Genomic DNA, 25,934 nt, shown 5'->3' with positions numbered 1-25,934 from the left:
ACATTTAGGATCGATAGCCGTACTATTAAAAGGGGTGAAACTCGTATCGAAATGCGGTTATCAAAGTGCCACTAGATGTTCTAACTCATTGTATATGCATTTAGGATCTAGTGGAGTGCTACATCCTTGAAAATATTTGTGAAAATATGCTAACATATGTGCACAAGGTGATACACTTGGTGGTTGACATATTTGAGAAGGGTAAATAAGATAGAGTTAAAAAATGAGGGAAATGTTGCAAATGGTGCAGGAACCGAACAAAAAGGGATTTTTTCAACAGTAATTTCACTTTACTTTGAGCGAGCGAGTAGTAGCTCGCTGTCTGTCTGTCGCCATCATATTCATATCGTGGCAAGAATAAGTTTGTCTTTTTCATCACAAACACAGAGATAGATAGATGCAAGGGGATGGTGAGGCACAAATTAATATAACTCAAACTCTGAGCAGTTTATGCTAATTGTTAAGCACCAACCAACCAATTAATCAACCTGCAGGCAGGAAAGAAGTCAGGGATGTTGAGAATCAGTTTAGGATTAGCTGATCAGGTCGAGTTCTCCTTGATCAGATCAGGTGTGCAGAGTCCAGGGCCAACAGTTCAGACTTGAGAGGTAGGTTCAGTCAGATCAAAAAAAATCTGCAGGTGGCCAGGCGTGCTCGCTGTTCCTCCTATTGCTCTGGCCTTTGATTGCAAGTTTTTTCACTCTCTCTTCCATCACATCAAATCTTTAGGACACATGCATGGAATATTAAATGTAGATAAAAAAATAACTAATTACACAGTTTGATTGTAAATTACGAGACGAATCTTTTGAGCCTAGTTAGGTCATAATTGGACAATAATTGTTAAATACAAACGAAAATGCTACAGTGCCAAATACTGATTTCTAACCCTAATCTAAACGATTGACCTCACTCAGGAAAGATAGAAGAGAGATTGCAGCACCAGCTACAGATTAAATTAAAATCACTGCATCAATGCCATCCTCTGCCGTCACTTTCATCTGCAGGATGAACAAGCAGTGGCTGGTGCCGTGGTGGTCCCTGGCTCGCCCGCGTCCATTCTTTCAGGCCACCGGCTGCCGTTTGCCGTCCTCCACTCCGCCGCCCCGGCCTATTTATACCCCTCCTTGCCCACCCTGCCATCCTCATCACAAGCAACAAGGCAGCAGCACAAGCAAGCACAAGACCTTCTTCTTCAGTAGCACAGCAGCAGCACCTGCTCCCTTCGCCTGTGATCATGTCTTGCTGCAACGGAAACTGCGGGTGCGGCTCCGGCTGCCAGTGCGGCAGCGGGTGCGGCGGGTGGGTAAAACATATTGCTAATCCTCACCTCACATCGTCGTATACATATACATATATATAAATGTGCTTTCATGGCGATCGAGTAGACGATGATCATGTATGTCTGAACGTGTATATATGATCCTCATGCAGCTGCAAGATGTCCCCTGACGTGGAGACCACCGCCACCGTCGGCATCAAGCCCATGGTGCTCGCTGCTCCGACCACCAAGGCCAGCGCCGGCGGGTTCGAGGCGGCCACCGAGGGTGGCGGCTGCGACTGCAACACCTGCAAGTGCGGCACCAGCTGCGGCTGCACCTGCTGCAGCTGCAACTGAGCCAGCCCAGCGATGGCGCACGAGGAGGAAGGAGACAACCACCCCCCAGCGTACTAAACTATGTAGCGGCGTCTAAATAAGATCCTGTCAACTGCGTGCACCGCCATTATTCATGCATGGTCGCCTGCCTCGTCTCCGTCTCCTGGGGTTCATCTCAACGTCTCGCGGTTTGACGACGACGCCGTCGTCGTCGTCGATCCTGTGTCTGACTCGTGCCTGATTTAATATATGTGTTTTTCTGCATTACCTGTGTGGCTGTGTCTCTGTGTGTGGGTCTCTCTGTCTCTGTCTGTCTGACGGCCCCATGCGTCAGCGGCACTGCTTGCTTCTTGCTGTGCCTGACGAGAACGAGATGCTGCAAACATCTGAGAACCTATTTGCAGTGCTACAAAATCTGAGATGAACAACATATATGTGTGTGAAACAGGGCTGCATCACTCATGCCTCATGGCAGTATTGCTAATCTTTTTTTTTACATTTTCGAAAAGACAGCGCGCTCTGGCATGGCATGATTATATTAGAAGAGGGGAAAACAGGGAAAAAAAAACTCTGCGCACGAAGGCAAGGCCAAAGGCCAGCACTGTTAGTCTCTGACGAGATTTTCAAGAATGCAGACTACCCTGAAAATCTGGAACATCAACATGACCAGCTACAGTTGCAGGCTACTGTTCTTGATTTTCTCTTTCCCTTTAGATAATGGAAAATTGATATCTGAGCCAAAAAAAAAAGATATGGGTATCTTTGTCCACTTGGCCAGCACAGTTAGTGTCGGTGCAGAAAGTGATCAACTAGTAATATTTGTAGTTTTGCTGTACGTTGTGATCGGAGGTGGCCTAGCACTCGATGACACATGATTTATACTGGTTCAGACAGCGTGCCCTACGTCCAGTTTGGGTCGGTCGGCGACTTTATTCCCGAGCCCAAGTGCTCGAAGTCTGTAGTGGGGTTACAAACGAGAGGGAGAAAGATGGGGTGTACAAGAGGTCCGGTCGGCTCCGACCGGAAGGGCCGAGAGTGACAGGAACTTTGCTACGAGCTAGGTATTCGAGCGTGTAGTTGAGGGTTTGTGAACTATCGATCTAGTGAGTCTGAACTTGAAGAAGTCGACCTCCCAGGTTGGAGGGAGCGTATCCCCTTTTATAGATAAAGGAAATGGCTTTACAGGTGAGAGGGAGAGAGTACGGATATTTCTAAGCCTTGTTGCCCACGCTGATGAAGATTGGATAATGGTAGGCGTCCCCCAATACTGTTGATGTTGCTGTAGAATGTCAGATGCGCACGGGAGGTCGAAGCTATCTTCTTCAGGAAGGATGGACGCCGGTACCTGCAAATACTATCTGATGCCTAGTGGTATGTGAGGAGCCGTGCTATGTTCACCCGGTACGGCAAATCCTGGTGCTCATACTGCGATCGATGTCCTAGAGACACGCGGGGGGCTTACCGTATAGGAGTTTTTAGTGGCCCCTACAATGCTGTAGGGGGAGATGTCGGCGCCTACAATACTGTTTATGTCAGGGTGGCTGCAAAGCACTGTTTCGCGCAGGGTATGGTCCCTGGTACAAGTAGTTTTGACTTATGAGCCTTGCCTTGCCTTTCTCCGCACGTCTTCTAGTGCCTGCCGAACAGGGGTGCCCCCGATCGGATGGCTCCAGTCGGCTCTGAGTGCGCTGGTGGGAGAAGAGCGGTGAGCAGGGTTCCCACGAGCCCCGGTCGCGAGGTCGGAGTCATGGGGTCGGAGTAGGAAGCAGCGTTTTGGGCCAGGCCTTCCGATTGGAGAGATCGCTCGGAGTCGGCTGGTGCCCAAAGCGAGTGCTCCGGTCGGAGAGGTGGGCCAAAGAAGTTGACGAGCGAGCGCTTGTTCTTTTGGGTAGACCTTCCGGTCGGCGACCGGACTGCCCTTCCAGCCCGTTGTGTTTTAGGCTCTTAGGCCGGCCCATGAACTACATGTTGTTTTCCTAGGGCCGAGCTCAGGCGTGGAAGCCGGTCCCCGAGGGACCCCGGGTTTATGAACCCGATAGGAGCCCCCGAGCCACCGGGCGATTTGAGCCCAATCGTCCGGGGGATTTTTTTGTCTTGTCGATGGGTGCGCTCGAGCGCACCCGTGGGTGTAGCCCCCGAGCCCCCAGGCGGTTCGGGCGGAACCGGCTGGGGGGTTTTCTGCGTTTGTCAGCGGGAGAGGTTTTTGCGTTCGTTGGGTGCGCGTTAGCGCACCCGCTGGTGTAGCCCCCGAGCCCCCGTGCGGTTCGGGCAGAACCGTCTGGGGGTGTTTGGAGCATGTCTGCGTGTTTTTAGTCTAAGACGGATTTTTGTTTAACCACGGCGTCGTTGTGCAGCCGAGGCGCTTTTAGGACGCGGGGATTGGATCGAGACAGAACTTACTAATCTCGGCGTCGGTGCGCGTAGGGGATCGGGCGAGGAAGTTTAGTTTGGATGCGACAGAGTTCACTGATCTTTGGCATCGATTCACGCCGTGGGTCGGGTGAGGCGAAGTCGCTGAGTAGACCCAGGCGTCGGTGCGCGCTTTGGGATCGGGTGAGGTGGAGTCTCAGGCGTCGGTGCGCGTCGTGGGATCGAGAGAGTTAGTTTTTGTTAGTTTCAATTAATGAAGCCATTACGCGAGTTCGGAGTCGTGGTCCCAAGAGCCGTAGCCAGATGTTGCCGATCCTATCGACATGAGTTTGGAGTCGTGGTCCCAAGAGCCAGTAGCCAGGATGTCAGCCGATCCTATCAACGCGAGTTTCGGAGTCATGGTCCCAAGAGCTGTAGCCGGATGTCGCCGATCCTGTCGCCGCGAGTTCAGGAGTTGTGGTCCCTTGGCATTTGAGCCCCCGGGCCTTGTCGAGCCTTCGTGGGGGTTGATGTGAGTTGTTTTGTGCTACCCCATCCGGTTCCTCACAACCAGAGGGCCTGAGTTTCGTCGCCTGTCCCGATCGCTCGGGCTCGAAGACTAGCTTGGTGAGCTCGCTAACGGGTGTGATCGAGCGAAATCCGGGTCCATCGTTCGTGACGGGGTTGGCATAGCCCTCTTGTGGCATTCCACTACTCTTTTACCTGCAACCCGGTAGATGCCTAGGTCGTTCCAGAGACCGACCTGGGTGGCCTAAAGGGCTCCCCTCGATGGAGATTCTGTGAGCTTGGCGAGAGGTTCAGGATCGAACGAGAAGGTTGAGATGACCCAGTTTGCCAGACCAGGGCGAAGGCCACACAGTGCTCATCTATAGTTTTCTCCCCTGGCTCTGTTGTTTGCTCATATCGAATGAGGCAAACGTCGCTTCATGGCGCAACACGGAGCGTTCTGGTGCATTTCGTTGCATGTGCGATGCTTAGTTCCTGAGCCCCCGGGCGGTTCATGCCCTAACCGTCCGGGGGGTTTAGGCGTATGAGATGAATGCGCATATGAATGTATGAATGATTTGTAAAGAAATAGAGGGGTAGTGTTTACCTTGACGACATGAGTGATGGGGCTCAGAGAGCCTCAGTCGGAAAAGTTCGACTGGGACCTTGACGACCTGAGTGATGGGGTTCGGAGAGCTTCAGTCGGAAATGTCCGACCGGGACCCATGCTCATCGTCCGTGATGGTCGGTGTGGCCTACATGGGGCACCCCTTCGCTTCCTTACCTGTCATCCGGTGTCTACCCTTACCTGTCATTCGGGTTCCTTTAGGTCTAGCCTAGGGAAGTGGGGAGCCACCCGTGTATGGTGGCGCTTCGGTTCCTGTGCCCATCGTGAGGTAGTGGTTGATCATGCGGTAGTGGTGGGCCATGACTAGGCCACGTCCCGTCCGATCAGGAGCCGTTCCATCAAGCGGGGCGTGTCTCATCAGGTTCAGGGCACGTCTTATCTACATTAAATGAAAGAAAGAGAAAATCTCGCCCCGTCATTCTGGTTTCCCCGATCGGTGCGTCCCTCCGTAACCGCTGCTCCCTTTTCCTTAAGTAGGAGAGGGGAGAGGGTTTTTGTTCCGCTCTTTTGCCTAGTTCTTCGTCTGCCGCCGCCTTCTCTCCTCCTCTTTGCCGTGAGCGTTCCTGAGAGCCACGGAGGTGTCTAGGAAAGAAGGGGAGAGAGCGAGGGAGAAGAGAAGAACTCACCGACCTTTTTTCGATCTAGAGCAAAATGTCGGACTGGCGGACGTCCAACGTGAGGAGGTCAGGTGCTGGAGGCTTTCGTCGCTGAAGGGGTTTCTACCACCGTAGGAGGTGGCGCACTGGAGGGTCCCTAGAGGGGAGGAGTTCCCACATAGCCTTATCCCGACTGAGGTGGTTTCTTTCCTTACCTTCCATGAGCGTGGATTAGGATACCCCAGCGCACTGGTTCCTGCGCGGGCTCCTCAACGAGTGGGGTCTGGAGCTATAGCACCTCAATCCGACGGAGGTGCTGCACATCGCTGGCTTCGTCACCATCTACGAGGCTTTCCTCGGGATGGAGCCGCACTGCGGATCTCTTCCAGGCTTTTCTTCTCTGGGAGAGCTATGGTGAACTAGAGTTCGGCCAAGATCGCACCGGTCGGAGGCTTCGCCCTATAGAGGAAGCCACATGCGGGAGGCTCATATCCCACAGTACTCCCCATGCGACTCCAACCGGGGATGGCATGGGGAGTGGTTCTACATTAGGAATTCGAATGGGGGCGCCAGTTTCTAGCGTTTATCGGTAGGAGGCCGGTGAAGTAGAAGAGTTGGTCAAGGGGCTACGCCCACATGGAGAAGCACAAGGTGGAGGCCATCGAGGAGGAGCTCTGAAAGCTCATAAGGGGCGTCCTCGACTGAGGTGCGGGTGTTCCACACCCTTTACCACCGCCGGGTCGCGCCGTTGGCAGAGAGGACGCACTCGATGTGGATGTACGGTGGCCGGTCGGACCCAGACCCGCGTGTCGCTGGAGGAGTTGCTAGACGATGAGATCTAGAGTCGCGTCGGTCGAGTGCTACAGCTGAGGCCCAGAGAGACGGTGGTGGGAAAACCCATACCGTTTAATGCCTCGATCGTGCCCCCACTGGTATGCTCCCTTATTTTGTTCATGCTTTTTTCTCTGCCCCCCTTCTTTTTTTATTTTGGTTCATTTGTTCTGTAGGGGCTTGGGAGGTACAAGTACCGGCCGCACCTTCCCAAGGGACCGCCTAGCTAGGACCGGTAGGCCACCCAGAAGGAGGCGGCAGACGCCCGAAAGAAGAAGAAAACCAGGGAGGTTCGGCGGAAGGAAGAGAAGAAGATGGAGGTCGCCCAGCGCGTGAGGGCCAGGGAACGTAGGAGCGATGTCGAGTCAGAACTCGCATTGGACGATCCTACGGATTTGGATGACATGATCTTCTCTGATGAGGAGGAGAGTCGAGAGGGTCGCCATGACCTTGGTGGAGCGTCACGACCTTGTGGCAGCATCCGCTGGCGAGGAGCAGGAGGCCGCGTGGCGTACGAAGGTTCCTGCGTCGAGGAAGCACGCTGCAAGTGCGGATGTCATCGGCGAACGGGCGGCGAAGTGGACGCGGTCACCGTGCCCCTCGGCGGTGCTGCTAGCTCCATTGTCGCCTGTGGCGGACGCAGCTGGACGAGCCAGGCGGTCCGAGGAGCGGACCGATGCCTCTATGGTGACGGGGCCGGTGCCAACGCCGGACTTGTGGCCAGAGGAGGCCCCGCCTGCTGTGGGTACGATCGAGCAGTTTGGGCGGTCTGAGGGGCAGACTGGCGCCCAGTCAACGCGTGACTCACAGTTAGGGGACACCCCGCCCGCTGCTCTGGTCAGGGAGCCCTGAGCCAGAGGTCGTAGCGACCAGCAGGCCGGGCAGGAGCCGGTTAGGACGACTCTGACCCCGTCTGAAGTGAGGGGGCACTGGTCACAGTCCGGGAGCGGTCCTCGTTCTGTGGGCCCATCATCGTCGGAGCCTACCTTCAGAGTAGTGCCGCTCGCCACCCTGGTATGTTTCCTTTTGTTGCTTCTTTGACTTTTGGTGGTTGAGCCTTTTTTGGAGTGTGGCTTACCCGCGATTTTTGTCAGCGGACGGGGGATGCCGGGGTTGAGCATCGCCCCGACCCCTGTGCGGGAGGTTTGGAGGCCCACTCTGCAGCGTGTTGCGGTGAGCGAAGGGGGCAGCAGGGTGGACGGCAGCGAAGCCTTCCCTCCCTAGGGTGGTGCCCCCCGGGGCGGCTGCTGATAATGTGACAACGGCGGTGACACTGTTGGCGGTGATCCTAGTGCTGATGGTGGAGGTGGCGTTGAAGGTAACTCTTGCGGCCCCTCCTCCGCCGGTCGCGGTGGAGGAGACGAGGGAGGGCGAGCTCCCTACCTCGCCGGGTGGAGGGCTGCACAACCTATCCTTGCCGTCGGAGCCGAAGGCGCCGGAGGGAATCGTGGTTGGGACAGGAATTGGGACGCCTGGCGGCGTCCCATGCGAACGTGGTGGTGGAGATCCCGTCTGACAATGAGGCGGATACCATGGTGGAACTGGCGGTGTTGCCACGGGAGCTGACGGTGGTCCGGTCAGAGGCTGGGCTCTTCGGCGGTTCATCGGAGGGTGACCTAGAGTGGCCCTTCCCTAAGGACCCATCGAAGGCAAGGTTCGTCCTCCAGGATTCCCAGGGAGTGCCAGCTCTGGGTCATTTTTGGGGGGCAAGGGCATGCCGCGGTGTCCGAACTCACCAAGCTATCCGTGAAGCTTGAGAGTGCCCGGAAGTAGGCTCAGTTTGCCCGGCAGCTGGTTGAGGTTGACCTACAGCTCACCGCGGAGGTGAGTTTCTGGTGCTTATCCTTGCCCTTTGAATCTTTCGTCGGTTGTTTTTAGCATGCCTGTTTTTCATAGGAAATAAGGAAGGTGTCGTCCCGCAAGTCCTACTTCCTCCTGGGCGGCACACACCCGGATGGTCAAGCTTGAGTGCCGGGTGGAGTCCGCTTGCCGCGAGTCCCAGGTCAGGGTGGCCGAGGCGGCCGCGGCGCGGGCGGAGGGGCAGTGTGCACCGGAGCGGGCGACTGCCGCCGAGCAAGGGCTCGAGGCGACAAAAGCCCGCCAGGCAGGGCTGCGGACGTCCCTGGCGAACACCGAGGCGGTGCTTCAAGAGGCCTTGGCAGCCCTTGAGCCAGAGCGGGCTGCCCTGGAGTCGGCACAGAAGGCCTTGGAGGCGGAGCAGAGGGCCTGATCGGAAGTGGATCGAGAGGTGCTTGCGGTCTAGGACCAGGTGATGGGGATGGAGGACGCGAGTGCCCGGCTACGCGAGCAGGTGGCTTGGCAGGCAGAGGATTTCTCCACCCTTAAGGCCTCTTGCATTGTTGCGTACCTTTTTGTTTTCTCGTGGTGTTGATTTTTCCCCCAGCCTGTTTCTAAGCTTGTCGCCCTTCTTGTAGAGCTAGGTGAAAAGGTGAAGGCGCTGGAGCGAGACCTGGAGATGACCAAGGTGAACTTCAGTCGGAGTGTCGAGGAGCTGGCCAAGTCCCATGAAGAGCGACATGCTCTCAAAGGGGAGCTCGGCTAGATCCATAACATTGCCCAACTCGTCGTCTCGGAAGTCTTCGAGTCAGCGCCAAGTACCAGCACGCCCGCGGTTCAGCTAGCGGAGGTCCCGTACGCGGTCAAGGACCTTGTCAGGAGCGGGTTGTTTTATGGAGCGTCGGGGGTGCTAACCTCAGGGGAGACGTACCACCCGAATCTAGACTTTGCCACTATCTACAGCGGGTATGCTGAAGGCCTGAGCATGGAGGACATCTAATCAATCGGGGAGAGCTTGCTGCCGCACGCGTGGTCGGTGTCAGAGCAAGTCTCCGCCGAGTGGGTGATGGATGTTCGTTGTCAAGACATGGCCCGAAGCATGCGTGGAGAGGATGCCTCCGAGCCTACAGATAGCACGGAGCCTAGTTCAGGTGGAACGTCGCCTCGTCCCTGATCGAGTCGAACGTCGTGCTGCCGGGGAGCAAGCAGCCTACGCCTTCGTCGGTCGCACCGTCAGCAGATGCCGTCGGGCCGGTTTAATACCTTGACGAATATAAGTAGTTAGTAAATGTAAGAAGTTTAAGTTTGTGGGGGGGGGAACCCCTGTGTAAAACGTTCGTGTATGTTTTAATGACTGTAATCGGTTTTTATTTTTGTGATGGAGTTGCTCCGTTCGGGGAAGCTTGTTCCCTTTCGTTCCTTAGTTTTTCCTTAGCATAATTTTGTTTTTAATTTCTTTTTTTCTCGTACCTGCCCGTTTGTTCTGTAGGCTACAACTTTGTGAGCCCGAGGCATGGCCTGTGAGGCTCGGCCGGTCATAGCCGTAGGAATAGGCAGGGTGCGATCAGTCGGAATATTTTAAAGCAAAGTTACGTAAGGTAAATTAAAGGAACAAACTGCCCTTTTCTTTTAGGTAGGAAGGAGTTTCTCCATATGAAAGAAAAAGAGTACTTAAGGTAAAAACAAAAACAGAGGGGTAGTAGAGCCCCCTAGTGGAGCCCCCGAGCGCCTCGAGCCGAATAGTGTTCGGGTCGGGGTGCTCTTATAGGAGCATTCGCTAAGGAAAGGTAAGACTGAAACTTAGGAAAAGAAGAAACGACATAGCTGTTCCAAGGTCCTTAGAGAGGGCGTCATCGTCGTTGTCCTTCAGTCGGCAGGCTTCCAGTCGGATCATTCAGTCGTCTGGATCCTTGCCCGCTGCGCCCCTTCCTTTGGTTGCTGCTTCCTCGCCTTCTTCTTCCCTTGGCCTGCTAGCCTACCTCAGCAGGCGCTTGAGGAGCTGGCAGTCCTTGTAGAGGTGCTTGATGGGGTAGTCGTGGTTGGTGCATGGGCTCTCCATGAGATCGTGGAAGTGGCCTAGAGGATCTTGCTAGGGCTGCGTGCCCGCGTGATCGGCCGCGGTGACAATCGCAAAGTTAGCCAGTTGGTGGCGATGCTTTCTGTTCTTTTTTCCCCTCTGCGTGGAGGTGCCCTCGTCTTGACCCTGGCGCTTGGCCTTACCTTTGTCGCGGCCCCCGTTGAAGCACGGCAGAAAAGGCGCTTGCTGGGGGTGTTGGATGAAGGTCCGTGGTTCCAGGCTGTCAGGGCTGGGACTCCGGTCGATGCTGCGCGCGTCTCGGTTCGGCCCGAGCCACGCGTAGATAGGCGGTCGGCACGGGGCGGTCGTCAAGTCAAGACAAGGTGTGGTTGCGGCTTCCTGTGCCGCACTCGGTGGTTGTGGCAGTGACGGGGTGTAGTGCCCCATCTGCCGCGTCCCTGTTCCCCGGACGGGGAGCGAGGTCGTGAGTCGGCATCGTGATACGGAGCACTCCGCTTGTTGAACGGCGGCGGTCTCCACCAGTGCCCGGAGGTTCCGGTGGATCGCCTGTTCGCGAGGGTCGTTCGGCTCGGACAGGCTACGCAGGAGCATTACCGCGGCGACAATGTTCTGACTGGCCCGAGTGAACTATGGGGGGTCGGTCCCCCGAACCGGGGCGTTGCGCTGGGGCTGATGGGCGCGACCCCGAGCACCATTCACTGGTCTATGCACACGGGGCGCAGTGTGGTGCGCCGAGCGTGCTGGTGCAGTTGGTGGCTGATGCGGCCACTGTCGTCGTAGATCCTCCCCGTGCTCACGTGTGAGCTCGGGGGTCTCCGCGTGAGGGTCTGGGAAGGCATGGGTCCAGAAGGACTCCGTTACCCCTAGCGGCTGTTCTAGAGCGTCCGCCACAGCGTACTGCTGGGATGGACGATGGCTGGGTGCCATGTCGCCGATGCTAGAGTCATCACTCCCGACGTCGTCATCCATGATGTCGAGGAAATAGGTGGGAGCATAGCTCGCCATTCCCACGAACTCAGACGTGAGAGGGGGTGGTGCCATAATCTTTTGGAGCCCCCGGGCGTACGCATCCGCGGGAGACATGAGGCCATAGGGGAACCGGCCGTATGGCGGCTGCGATGGGGTCAACGGTAACCCACCGGGTATTTGGCGGAAGATAGAGCATATTAAGTAAATAAAAGCATGTACATTACTCACATTGGGGTTCGAGCAGAGAGTTTGCTCGAAATGAAGCGTAGATGTCGCGCCGTTGAAGTCGCGCGTCCCGGAGTCGGTGGAGGACGTCCCTCCGACGGGTGCCGGGTCGCGAGTCTCCTCGCAGAGGTAGAGTACGTCGAGCCGATCAGCGATGAAGTCCAGGCTCCCGAAGCGGAAGGACTGGGATGGCTTAAAGACGGGTGGAACCCGCATCCCGGCGGGCGAGAGTGTGGGAAATTCCATCGAGCCGAAGCGAATCGTATCGCCCGAGCCCGCCACGGCGGGGGTGGCGGAAAAATGGGCCATCCGATTACCAAAAAAGTGTTTAACGTACAGCGTCTTTCCCACGGTCAGCGCCAACTATCGGTGCAGAAAGTGACCAACTAGTAAATATTTGTAGTTTTGCTGTACGTTGTGATCGAAGGTGGCCTAGCACTCGATGACACAGGATTTATACTGGTTCAGGCAACGTGCCCTACGTCTAGTTTGGGTCGGTCGGTGACTTTATTCCTGAGCCCAGGTGCTCGAAGTCTGTAGTGGGGTTACAAACGAGAGGGAGAAAGATGTGGTGTACAAGAGGTCCGGTCAGCTCTGACCGGAAGGGCCAAGAGTGACAGGAACTTTGCTACGAGCTAGGTATTCGAGCGTGTGCTTGAGGGTTTGTGAACTATCGATCTAGTGAGTCTGAACTTGAAGAAGTCGACCTCCCAGGTTGGAGGGAGCGCATCCCCTTTTATAGATAAAGGGGATGGCTTTACAGGTGAGAGGGAGAGAGTACGGATGTTTCTAAGCCTTGTTGCCCACGCTGATGAAGATTAGATAATGGTAGGCGCCCCCCAACACTGTTGATGTTGCTGTAGAATGTCAGATGCGCACGGGAGGTCGAGCTATCTTCTTCAGGAAGGATGGACGCCGGTACCTACAAATACTATCTGATGCCTAGTGGCATGTGAGGAGCCGTGCTATGTTCACCCGGTACGGCAAATCCTGGTGCCCATACTGTGATCAATGTCCAGAGACACGCGGGGGGCTTACCGTATGGGAGTTTTTAGCGGCCCCTACAATGCTGTAGGGGGAGATGTCGGCGCCTACAATACTGTTTGTGTCAGGGTGGCTGCAGAGCACTGTTTCGCGCAGGGTATGGTCCCTGGTACAATGGTTTTGACTTGTGAGCCTTGCCTTGCCTTTCTCCGCACGTCTTCTAGTGCCTGCCGAATGGAGTGCCCCCGATCGGATGGCTCCAGTCGGCTTTGAGTGCGCCGGTCGGAGAAGAGCGGTGAGCAGGGTTCCCACGAGCCCTGGTTGTGGGGTCGGAGTCGCGGGGTCGGAGTAGGAAGCATCGTTTTGGGTCAGGCCTTCCGATTGGAGAGACCGCTCGGAGTCGGCTGGTGCCCGAAGCGAGTGCTCCGGTCGGAGAGGTGGGCCGAAGAAGTTGACGAGCGGGCGCTTGTTCTTTTGGGTAGACCTTCCGGTCGGCGACCGGACTGCCCTTCCGGCCCGTTGTGTTTTAGGCTCTTGGGCCGGCCCATGAACTACATGTTGTTTTCCTAGGCCAACCCGGGCGTGGAAGCCGGTCTCCGAGGAACCCTGGGTTTATGAACCCGACAGTTAGTCTCTAAAAAGATTTTGCAGAATGCAGAGTACCCTGAAATTCAAAGCATCAACATGACCAGCTACAGTTCTGGCTACTGTTCTGGATTTTCTCTTCTCCTTTAGATAATGGAATATTAATCTCTAAGTAACTGAGCCAAAAAAAATATATGAAACTCTTTTTCCACTTGGCCAGCACAGTTAGCTCTGAAAAGATTTTGCAGAATGCAGAGTACCCTGAAATTCAAAGCATCAACATGACCAGCTACATTTTCAGACTACTGTCCTTAATTTTCTCTTTTTCATTAGATAATAGAATATCAATATCTTTTTCTAATGGAATAGTGATATCTAACTGAGCCAAAAAGAACAAAGATATGAGTATCTTTTTCCATTATGGTATGAACTCTGGATAATCTTGCAAACTTGAAATTTGTTTTTCTTTTTTTCTTTTTCAGAGAGAGAGAGAGACTGAGAGACTGAGAGACTGAGATCCAGAGAGAGAAACAGCTCATAATATGCTTTCACTTGAATGAACCTAAGAATAGACATAAAGAAAAAGTGAAAGCGGAAATCGATGAAGGAAAACAAAAGTTGCAGAATCTGGGATGAGCATGCAGTCTAATCATGTCTAAGCATCCAATACAAATGCATAGTGGTGTATACAAACCATATTCTGTGAGCACCTCTCTTTAAGTCAATTGCGCACTTGTAAGTTGTATAAGTACTATAAAGATGATTATGTACCCTTCCTGTAGATCACAGTAATTACAATAATCCTCCGGCTCACATTCTTTCGATAAAAAAAAAATATCGTCTGCACTTGTTCTTTTCACTCTATGTTTAAATTTGGTTTCAGTTGGAACTAGGGAATCTGAAGAAAAAAAAGGGAAAGACTCTGCAATTGTTTGTATTGAAATCCTCAGTTCAAACCAAGAAGTCATTTTGCTTCTCTGCCTTTTATCACGCAGTATGTAAGCCAAAAAAAAACCGAGGAATTAGCTAGGAATAGGATTTGCTACTCCATCGTTGGCACTTCCACAGTTCCTTTTCTGATGTATGATTGTCATATGCTGATCCTGATGTCATCAGAAAGGAAATAGGATGACGATCTTGAAATGCTACTAAATAGAGTGGAAATCCCTCGCTCGGTTTTTTATGCATAGCTTAACAAGCAAGTTTAAACCGGAATGGTTAAGATTGAGGTCATCATCAGCAGTTCAGTACCAATTCAGGTACTATGACTTATGAGCAGCCTCATCAGTATTATACTCAACATGATCTGCAAATAGTCAAATATCAAACAATTCCCTTGCTATCATGGTACTGCTAGCATTGTTTTCTATCCAACGACGTCACAAGAACCACAGCTAGATCATGCATGTTGCAAGCTAAGATCCGCCAGGATATTCCCGGCGGCGATTCATTGGCCCCGGCATACACAGACTAATATTTCACCTCATTGTATACTGCTACACGTATGGGTTCGTATATTGTATACAAATACAAGTGAGTAGTCCACTTGCTGCCTTCGAATAAAACTACGTCTGAACTTTTCATGTATGTCATGTATGCAAGTACAAGTAGTGCCATGTATGTATTATACAAAAATACTCCGGCCTGGGGATTGACCTGAGGTTGCCTTCATCCAATCACCAGCTGCACGAAGAAAATGGCTTAGCTCGATCTTGTACTGCAGTCTGCAGGTGCTGGTGCTCCTGTTAATGGTCATGAACTTTCTAGGTTACCAAAGTCAGCGCAGGTGTATGTATGTATGTATATCCATGTATGTCTGTATGCATATGCATATGGTGAAGAAGATGATGTCTTGAAGATGTGGGCATGGCGTAGCAACATCTAGGGTGACCTCGATCAAAGAAACGCACTAATTTGTAATGCAACTTGTTTAACAGAGCAACTTGTTCCATCCCTCGCTGTGTCTGCACTTGCAGTTGGTTTCAAGTGGAGTTTCAGTGATGCTTGAGCCAAGTGAACGATTGGCTCCTGCCTCCTCCTCTCCTATTCTTTTAGGAGCAACAAGATCATATCAAATCAAATATTCATCTGGCTATATGTGGTTGCGGAGGCTAAAACGGTTCCATTTTCTAAAAAGATCTTTATTAATTAAATATTACTCAACTGAAAAATATTACTCAACTGATTTGTTGAAAAATATCGAAAGAAGAAACAAGAAAAACCCTGCCTGTCCATCTCTTCGGTAGACAGACATTGAGGACAACTATAACCCCTTCATAGGATTGTAGCTGAGCGGCAGCAAGTAGAAGCAAACTAGCAGGGGGCAGGGCAAATGATTGAAATTGGTATGACCAAGTTTGGATTTATAAAGGAACAATAAATGGGATATAACAAAAGCTAACATAGCTCAAGCTAAGGTTTTAAATAAACACAAATTGAGCACACAAGGTGATATGATGCAAAGGGAAAAGATATTCATATAGAATGGAAAAGCATGTAAATTAGCTAGAAATCAAATTTCTTTTTTTAACAAACCAGCAGGAGAGTTGCCTATTATATTAAAAAGGAGGAGAGCCCTGAAAGGGACTATATAGAGATAACGCCGCAACAGTAACAACAAAGTCCTCAGTCCTCACAGGCCAAAACATTTAAAAATGTTGCACATGAAAAAAATTGTACGAGTGCAAAAAAACTAAAAAAAGTTGGAGTAATCAAATATCACAACTGGATAAATAGCAGAACCGTGTATTAAGTTAGGGAATTGATGAGTGAGAGAATCCAAGGATTTTTTTTTACTAAATGTGGGCCCTAAGTTTATCCATAAAAGTTTTAACCATGACTCTTTTAAAAATATAAGCAATTTGGACAACCATAACTAATATATACCGATATAAATTGGGCATACTAAAATAAGACGTCAAGAATTCCACTTTTTTCTTCTAATGGTAAGGATTCATATAAAATTCAAACTTTTCGTCACGAAAAACATTGTACAAATTTCTAAAAAAAGCTGCAAATGATATTTGAGTGTTTCTCCCTTCCCTAATACCCAAGCTTTCCTCTTCATCATCACTGAACCTTTGGCAAAATCCACCCCTAGTGTATTGTACCTTACTAGGGTTGGGTTTCTTCATAGGGTTAGGATTTAACTACTAAAAATAGATTTCCCTGGTGCAAATGGGAATTTGGGGTTAAAATTTGCCACAATGCTTTTGAGGGATTTGAGATAGAAATTTGAAGGATTTGGAGTTTTTTTTTGTGAGAAAAAAGGACTTGGAGATTTAGGGCCTATTTGGATCCATTAGCACTTATCAGATAAAATTAGTACCGGTGGATCAAAACAGACCTACTAATTATATTATTTAGGGGGGCTACTAACTATTAGTTCTATTAGATGGTTTGGAGTTGCTGATATGTGCTAATAGTTCATATGCCTATTTGAAGGTGAATCTAAATGATTTCCTACTAAAAATTAACTAGCTAAAAAATAGTAACTATTAAGCTAACTAATTTTTAGTGTTAATGGGTCAAACATGCTCTTAAAGGGAGAGCTGAATGGTGAAATTTTCGTATTTTAGTCTCTTTTGAAAACAATTTTTAGAAAAATACCAACGCCAAAACAATTTCTAAAAATAGACCATTTTTAGGCGTCTTAGCACATGACGCCGAGATATGAGGCTCGGCGTCGTGTCACTCCACGCCGAGGTACTGCCACGTCACGGGAGACCGGGGTTGTCGTCGACACGTTGGCGCGTGGGTCCGAGACGTCGGTGTCGTGTCAGCCGACGCCAAGTACCCAACATCGGCGCGGTCGGACTGAGCGCCGAGCTCTGGCCCCATCCGGAGCGCGGCCTAGGCGGCCCAACAAAGAACGGTGGCCCAGAAGCTCGGCGTTGGGTCACTTAACGCCGAGCCTCCAGACCTCGGCGTGACCCGACTCAACGCCGAGGCCTGGACCCTTTAGGCCGCGCCGAGGCCCCTTCTTCTTCCTCCCTTCATTCTAAAACCGCCGGCCTCCCTCTCTTTCTCTTCTCCCCCGCGCCGCCACCAAACCCTAACCCCCAAAATTGACCCCTGGTGCCACGATCTCGGCTCCTGAAGGTTCCTCGAGGTAATGGTCCCTCCCCTCCTCCATTCTATCCGCGTAGATGTGCTTACATTGTCCCTAATCATTTGGAATCATGGTTGTTTGGTGATTTGGTATATTTGTGTTTGCATTTGCAAAATGTATGGCTTAGGATGATTGAGTGCATTGTTGTTTAACTGTTATATGTGATGAACATGTTAGGTTAGTTTGATTTCTAGTTATTTTGGTCATTAGGGTTATTTGTTTATTGTAGGTGTCATTAGGGTTAGTTATTTGTTGGTCATTAGGGTTACTATGTATTTTATTAATTTGTTGGTCATTACATTTCAATTTGTTATGACTAGAAATGATTATGTTGTTGGGGTTGAAAAACGATGAAATGATATATTTTAGTTTCTACTTATTGGATTGAAATATATTCATATGTTACACTACTTGTTGTGTGATGGCTGTAGATAGATAAATTAGTGAGGTTGCATCATGGAGGCCGTATTGTTAGGACAAGAGATGATAGTTTGGAATTTCTGGACATGTGTGAGGAGTTGTTGATTTTTTCTGAAACACCATCTTTGACCCAGTTAGTGGAGCGAGTGAAGGTTAAGTTAGGCTGGAATGAAGGAGACGTGCATGTTCAGTTTGAAGGTGTCATAGATGTTGGGTCGTCGAAGGGTCCTCGGATCAAGCGGTTGCTCAAAATTACAAACGAGTCTGAATGGAATGATTACAAGGCAGTTGTATTGGCCTCAGAAGTGCGATATTTGGATTTAGTAGTAAGTAAGGAGTCCGGCTTAGGAAATGATAACTTCGAAGCATGGCCATCTTCCCCCGCTCACATAGGTTATGGTCCTTTGCCTGAAGAAGAAATACTTGTCACACAACTAGGCTACGGTGGAGATGAGGAAGAGAATCCGGTTGCCGATGGTGAGGGCAATCATGATAGTGATGAAGAGGATGATGATTATGTAATTGTTGATGCAGAAGAAGGTTTGGACGACGCTAGCGGAGACTTTTCTATTGAGGATGAGCTTAGCGACGAAGATGATCTTAGTAGTGAAGAAGACTTTGGTGATGCTAGGGCTACGAACCGTTTTGACATGGAGATAGCTGGAGATGATGAGTCCTTCGTAGAGGAGATAGCCAAAGACTCTGATGATGATCGCCCTGTTGGTCGTCTGAATTTAAGGGAAATAGAGATATTGTCTAGGGTCTTGCCTTGGAGAGGTCCACTAGTTGGTGATTTCGAGGACCTTAGCCATGGTCATAGGGCAGTAGCTGATGGTGGGCCAAGTGATACAACTGTGCCTGATGTTAGCGGTTGCCTCATCATACGGAAGGGCATATTGTTTGCTACCATGGATGAGTTGAAATCATGGTTGCAAGAGTACTCCATTGTACACAACCGACCTTTTAGGGTCATCAATTCATTCAAGGAGAAGAGGTACACTGTTGCTTGTGAAGAACAACAGTGTGGTTGGAGAGTATGTGCTAGGAAGACGAAGGCAGGCAAATGGAAGATTACCTCAGTGAAGCAACCACATGTTTGTGCCACTGCTGAGGCAGAAGAGAACCATCTGCAGCTCAATTCTAGGTTCATTGCAAGGCAATTATGCCCCGTGGTGAAGCATATGCCAACCATTACGGTGTCTGCGTTGGTTGAGATCATCTTCCAACGGTATAATTACTATGTCAAGTATGGGAAAGCATGGAGGGCAAAGCAGCGTGCACTGGAAATAATATTTGGAAATTGGGAAGAAGCTTATGAGCGCCTCCCTGTAATGTTGAACGCAATGAGGGCCGTAAATCCTGGGATGCACTTCGAGTATTTACCTAAGGAGGGTGAAACAAGGAATGGTAGCCAGGTATTTGGAAGGGCGTTTTGGGCGTTCGAGCAGAGTATCGAAGCATTCAAGCATTGTAGGCCCGTCATCTCAATTGACGGGACCTTTCTTACAGGGAAATTTGAAGGCACAATGCTTATTTGTATTGGGACAGATGCAGAGGACCAGCTTGTGCCATTGGCCTTTGCGATTGTTCGGAAGGAGGACACGGATAGTTGGTGTTGGTTTCTCAGGCTAGTAAGACAAGTGGTAATTGGTCTGGGACGTGATGTTTGTGTGATATCCGATAGGCATGCTGGCATTCTGAATGTCGTAGAACAAGAGATTCCTGGTTACGGCCAAATACATCACCGGTGGTGCACCAGACACCTTGCTCAGAATCTTATAAGGCGTGATCACACAAAGGACAACTTCAAATTATTTGAGGAGGTTTGCAGGCAGCAAGAGGTTCAATTATTCAAAGACAAGTTAGATGCCCTGAAGTTAGCCACAAATGTTGATGGCAGGCAATTCTTGAGCGAGTTGATGGCGTCGAAGGATAAGTGGTCACTTGCATATGACACGGGTGGTTGGAGATGGGGCTTCATGACTAGTAACATGGCAGAGATGTTCAACAGCCTTCTAAGAGGTTGCCGTGGTCTGCCTGTGACTGCTATTGCCTCATTCACCTTCTACAAGTTGAATTCTTGGTTCGTTTCGAGGAAGAAGCATGCGAGGTCTCTATGGACAGTAGGCAAAGCTTGGCCACTTTTAGCATCTCAGGAACTAGCTTTCTCAAAGAAAAAGTCTAAACGACAGAAGGGTTCATGTTTCGATCCAATCAACCATGGATATGAGATTCTAGAGGGTGGCGGAACTAACATTGGTGGTGAAGACCGTGGTGCTCGAAAACATAAAGTAGTGATCAATGAGAACAAGTGTACGTGTGGAAAACCGATCATATACCATAGGCCTTGCTCCCACATGATTACAGCCTGTCGCCTTAGACGTGTTGACCCTGAGGTCCCTCCCCGTATGGCCGCGGAGTTCTCTTTGAGGAACCTAATGAGCACCTGGAATCCTCAGTTCGAGCCATTTCTTGACGAGAGTCAATGGCCTACTTATGATGGCCCCAAGTATGTGGCTGATCTTGGTTTACTCTGGAAGAGTAGAGGACCTAGGCGGTGGAAGCGGTTCAGGATGGACATGGACCGAGCCACGAAAGGTAGATCAACCACGAGTAAGGTTGGGAGACATTTTGTAGAGGACACCCAAAAGAGCCGTTGCTCTGGTTGCCATAAGCCGGGCCACAATAAGAGAAAATGTCCTGAACTACTTAGACAACAGGTATCCATCAAGCTAGCTACTAGAATTGCTTTGTGTAATGGTACATTGGTTTACTTTTGTTTTTTTTATTTTTATGTTACTTCGTACCACATACACATGCTTTAACTTACACTAATGGTTTGGCATTGCTTATGTTGCAGGATGGATCGGTTCCCCCTTCTTGATCCAAGGTTCGATGAGCACCACCGGGCTCGGAGGATCGAGAACGGAGAGGTATATTCAACAATTCGTATGAAAACACTGCATTGTTCATGTTTTGCTCTATAGTCCATGCTCTTTATAAAGTGACATGAACTAATACTTTTTCATGCTTGTTTTTTTTTGCAGGTTTTGAATGTGCTGAGGCCAATGACACATGAGGCCTCTACGACCATGGTCTACGACGAGAGGTACACGCCCCTCCTGAAGCTGGCGAACCTTGCTACCGTTGCTCGTGTTTGTCGTCGAGGCACGCCACCTTTCAACCCAGCGGCGCTGACGGCGTTGATAGATCGGTGGCGTCCGGAGACACACAGCTTTCACCTACCATGCGGGGAGATGACAGTCACTCTCGAGGACATTGCCATGATCCTTGGAGTCAAAATCCGAGGATTCCCAGTGACAGGAGACACAGAGTCTGAAGGATGGCAGCAGCGGGTTGAGCACTTCTTGGGACGGCCCCTAGCGGCAGTTGAGGCTGGCAAGAAACGGCGCAGCAGTGGGGTGTCCCTGAGGTGGCTTCGTCAGCAGTTTCGGGAGTGCCCACCCAACGTAGACGCCGAGACCGTGACATACTACTGTCGGGCCTACGTCCTCCACATGTTAGGTACGGTTCTCTTCCCTGATGGCACTGGAGACACGGCGTCTTGGATGTACATCCCGTGCCTTTTGAACTGGGAGGATGCCGGCAATAGGAGTTGGGGCTCGGCTATACTTGCCTTCCTGTACCGTCAGCTTTGCGAGGCTTGCCGCCGTCCTGGAGGCGCGCACGCTACAATGTCAGGCTGCATCACACTGTTGTAGGTAATAAAGCAAAGTTGTACAAGTTACCACTACAATTCAATGTTTTTTCTTAACAAAAGTGATTAACATTCATGTTTCCACTCTTTTTTTGCAGATTTGGATGTGGGAGAGGCTTCCAGTTGGGAGACCGCATCAGCTTGATCCCCCACAACCTTGGTTTCCTCAAGGAGACGCAGTTGTCGCCCCTACTGTGGCACACCTCTACGAGCGAGCCCACGGAACATACCACGTGTCACGCCACGCGTACATCAGCTTCACCAACGAGCTGGACACCCTTTTGCCACAGCATGTAAGTTTCCCACCCTTTTGCCCTAATCGAGGATATGTGCACAAATTGAGCGTCGACTAGTTGATGACGACGTTGTGTACAGGTTCAATGGAGCCCATATCGGCGGAGGCAAGTAACGGATCTCAACTTGAGCGCCTTGTGCATGGCAGACGAGGACGTCTGGACGATGAGGACCCCCCTTATTTGTTTCTATGCAGTTGAGTACCATCTCCCTCACCGTGTAGCACGGCAGTTTGGTAGGCTGCAGCCTTCTCCGCCCGATGATTTCTCCACCGGTTGGCAGCTCCACAAGTACGTAACATACAATATTTTGTTCGTTTCACATGAAAGAATCATTGAGTAGGCCTTCATATTGCCGATTTGGTGTAAAATTTGCAGGTTCAACAGACAAAAAAATAAGAAGATCACCAACTGGCAGCTGGAGCACCAGCGCTACATTGATGAGTGGATGTTGATGGAGCAGAACAACATGGGCATCCACGCCGTCCATCGTGACAAGGCATTCCATGATTACCTTGTTTGGTTTGGTCAACGAACAAGGCTTCAATTGAGGCCCGCTTGGACAGAGCAAGACATTGCTGACATTGCGAGCGAGGATGAGGGCAACAACCCATATGACCAAGCTACCCGAGAAGGCGGGCAACAACCCATATGACCGACCAAGGAAGGGCATTGATGATTCCTGTGGGCGATCCTGATGAGGCCTCCATGTTACGACAGCACATTCAGGTAGTCTTCTCTCATTCAGTTGATGTTACATCTTTATATAGTTTTGCGACCAACCCCACTTACTAATAGTGCTTTCAAAATGCAGCGTGCCATGCATCGCCTACAAAAGGTAGCTGCATGCCTTGGATGTAGACGTTCCCCGGATGTGGCAGTCCCACAACAGCTTGGTGCTGGACCTTCTACTGCACATGTTGGAGGGACTTCATCTTCACATGGTGCACATGGTGGCAGGACTTCTTCTTCACATGGTGCAGCAACTACTGCAGAGGGTGGTCAAGGACATGGTCATTATGATGATGAAGTTGATGAAGGACAGGGAGAGTATGATCATGAGTATGATGAGATTGGCATGTCCCAGCTTGGAGATGCACCCCAAGGAACTCAAGGCCCCTTCGGTTCTGGACGTCCACATAGGACGCTCAGACCAGTGGACAGGTACACTCCAGGTACCTATCCGTTTGGGAGGGGAAAGCGTTACGCTCGCCGTCCACGTTAAGGTACAAGGAGCGATAAAAGATCCAAAGACTTCATATGCTTTATTTTGTGCATGGACTATGTATGCATTGGACCTTGTACTATGTTTGGACTATGTTTGTTGATTGATGAAGCATATGTATGGACTATGTTGGATGTTGAATGTGTTGGACTATGTTGGATGCTTAATGTGTTGGACCTTTTGTATGTACGGATGTTGAATGAATGTGTCTGTCGGTGTGGTCATGTGTTATGTGAATGTGTGGAACGTCGCCATGTTTCATGTTTCTAGCTATTAAGGGCCTCCGTCGCAACTCACAAGGAAGAAGGGGTGTCATCATCCCCATCCTCCATGTTACGATCAACCTCTGTTGGATCCACGGTGACATGTTAGGAGAGTCGGGGAGCTAGCGAAGGGGACGCAAAGGGGACGAAGCACGCAAAGAAGAGATGATATATTGGTGAACCCAGGGGCTCGGCGTTTAGTCATTTGACGCCGACCCCTGGTACGTACTAGAAAGCATTTCATCGAAGCGCCGAGGTGCCCAAGCTCGACGTTTAGTCATTTCACGCCGACCCCTGGTACTTACTAGAAACCCTTGCATCGAAGCGCCGAGGTGCCCAAGCTCGGCGTGTTACGACTAAGCGCCGAGGTTCGGCCTAAACTGGGCCACGGCCGTTGCCAAACCCTAGGGTTGGCGTGGGCCGCCTCGACGCCGAGCCTCAGCCCAACTCGCAGAAGGCCGAGCTAAACCCTAGGGTCGGCGTGGGACGACTCAACGCCGAGCCTCAGCCCACCACACGGCCGCCAAACCCTAGGGTCGGCGTGGGCCGACTCAACGCCGAGCCTCAGCCCACCTCACACACGGCCGCCAAACCCTAGGGTCGGCGTGGGCCGACTCAACGCCGAGCCTCAGCCCACCTCACACACCCCAAACCCTAGGGTCGGCGTGGGCCGACTCAACGCCGAGCCTCAGCTCAACACATAAATGCCGACCCAAACCATTTGGTATATGTTGCGATCCTATTTGCATGATTCAAATGAAAAATCTTTCTCAACGATTCCTCTTCGACTAACACGAGTTATACTAATAAGAGTAGACAAGTTATATTTATGTTTGTATATTTGTTCCTGTAGGAAAAACCGATTGTTGGTTCGATTTCAATCCCCTATTTTTAGAGAGACTCAAATCTTTTTTTCAGTTTGGGAATCAACCATAGTACATGAAACTTAGAGGTAGGTAAACTGTAATTTATGAAATAGCGGAGGCACAACGATTACACTCACATCAAAAGTAACAATGGCATGTCGCAAACTAAACCTAGCATGCCTTAGGGGATTGAAAGAAACAAGTGATACAGACATTACAAAGGGAACACACTCACATAAAAACTAACAATGGCATGTTGCAAACTAAACCTAGCATGCCTTACAAGATTGAAAAGAACAACTCATACAAGCATTCCACATTCAGATTGACTAACAAATGTTGGTCCTAATAATGCTCCCACATATTGAACTGAGTTGCGCCTTCCCCATAGTATCCTCCAGTTGACGGAGGCGGTGGTGGTGGCGGTGGCGGTGGCGGTGGAGAAGGAGGTCCGTCCTTCTTATGGTTCGTGCACTCGCAGTACGGATTATTGCATAGTGCCTCCTCTGCATCATTGCTGTTGTCGTCGTCCGACTTGTCCCTGTTACCACTTCCAGGGCCATACTCTAGGTCAAAGATGCGTCCCTGTAGATATGTGATATACTGTTGATGGGGATAGATAGGAGGAGGGTCGACCCATCTAGTGAAGCCACAGTTATCTGGACAGCTTGAATCCTGAAAACCCATCTACCAATAAGTACTACTAGAAACTACATGCAAATCTAAAAAAGGAGAGAGTTCAAAGGCAATACAAATCCTCGCGGGCATCTGAAGAAACGACGGCCTCCACCATCACAGTCGTTGTACATCTACACAACGCAATCCAAACCGTGGCGGCATTTTGGCCAATCTTCAATGCGCTTATCGTATGATCTAAGAGGTCTCTCACGGGTGAAGTCACTCTTCCTCTCCAAAGGAAATTCCTCTATTGCTTCTTCAAAAGAATCAGGACCCAGAGAACCCTCCCACACAATCGGAGGTCCCTTCCTCACCCCCTTTCCTCTCCCTCCACCTAAACCCTTTCCACTCGAGGAACCTCCGCTCGACATTTGCTAAAACTAAACCAGAAAACAAGTTGTGTGGATGTGGAGCAAGACATGGAGCACTATATATAGAGATAAAGGCAGGTTCACCATGAATGCTACGTGACAAAAAACATGTGTGCCTACTCATTTATTGAATCTAAAAAGGCTAGATGCTTCATCTGAAAAGCCTACAACCATGACTGGTCATTTTATCTGAAAAGGCTACACCTGTGTTTTGTCACTTTATCTAAATGCAGTACATCACTCTGATATTAATTCATTGCGTATACAGATACAACAGTAAACGAATCTAGGCTTTTCAGTGAGTTTTCAAATAGACTAGTAGCCCTTTCAGTGACTGCAACAGTACTTGTAGCCCTTTCAGTGACTGCAACAACACAAATAGTTTTTTCAGTGATACAAACAGTACCACTACAGTCTTCGGATAGTTAACGAAGTACATGGCATAAGACCATCTGAAATAAAATCATAGTGCATTACAACATAATAAAAAAAGTCCAGGGAATAAGTTCATCTGAAATAAAAGCAGAGTGCATTACAACATAGTAAAAAAAGTCCAGGGCTACACGACATCGCTCGTGAATGAACCAAATACCTACTGAGTGCAACGAGGCCACTTTCCCTTCCTCTCGGCATCGGGATTCTCCTCCATCGCTGCCTTCGCTCGGCGCACACGCTCAATCTTCTTCTCCCTCTCCGCCCGGTACGCAGCAACACGCCTCCTTTCCTCCTCTTCCTTATGCTCCTTTTCTATAGCCTCCAGTCTGCGTCTCTGCTCAAACCTCTCCTTAACCTCCGCATCCCACTCCTTCAGGCCTTCTAGACGCTGCTTGTCCGACTCCTTGATCTCAGTGTCAATCCACTGCTCAAAGTCACACAGTGGTGG

General features: G+C 50.4%; 1 protein-coding gene across 1 annotated transcript; it reads left to right on the top strand.

Annotated features, from left to right (window-relative positions):
- Nucleotides 1–1,142: 1,142 nt before the first annotated feature.
- Nucleotides 1,143–1,864, top strand: LOC136517971 (metallothionein-like protein 2C). The gene is made up of 2 exons (XM_066511626.1): nt 1,143–1,302; nt 1,435–1,864. Exons 1-2 carry the CDS (start codon nt 1,238–1,240, stop codon nt 1,616–1,618), a joined length of 249 nt encoding a protein of 82 aa, XP_066367723.1. The 5' UTR covers nt 1,143–1,237; the 3' UTR covers nt 1,619–1,864.
- Nucleotides 1,865–25,934: the final 24,070 nt, after the last annotated feature.

Source organism: Miscanthus floridulus, chromosome 17 (assembly GCF_019320115.1).
Source record: "Miscanthus floridulus cultivar M001 chromosome 17, ASM1932011v1, whole genome shotgun sequence".
Lineage (NCBI taxonomy): Eukaryota > Viridiplantae > Streptophyta > Magnoliopsida > Poales > Poaceae > Miscanthus > Miscanthus floridulus.
Note: the sequence above shows the minus strand (reverse complement) of the source record. Positions and strands in the feature narration are given on the sequence as shown.

Excerpts from the sequence above, each read along its gene's own strand:
- LOC136517971 (XM_066511626.1), top strand. The coding sequence starts at position 1,238 with ATGTCTTGCTGCAACGGAAACTGCGGGTGCGGCTCCGGCTGCCAGTGC. Across the intron at positions 1,303-1,434 it reads TGCGGCAGCGGGTGCGGCGG|CTGCAAGATGTCCCCTGACG; the intron begins GTGGGTAAAACA and ends ATCCTCATGCAG.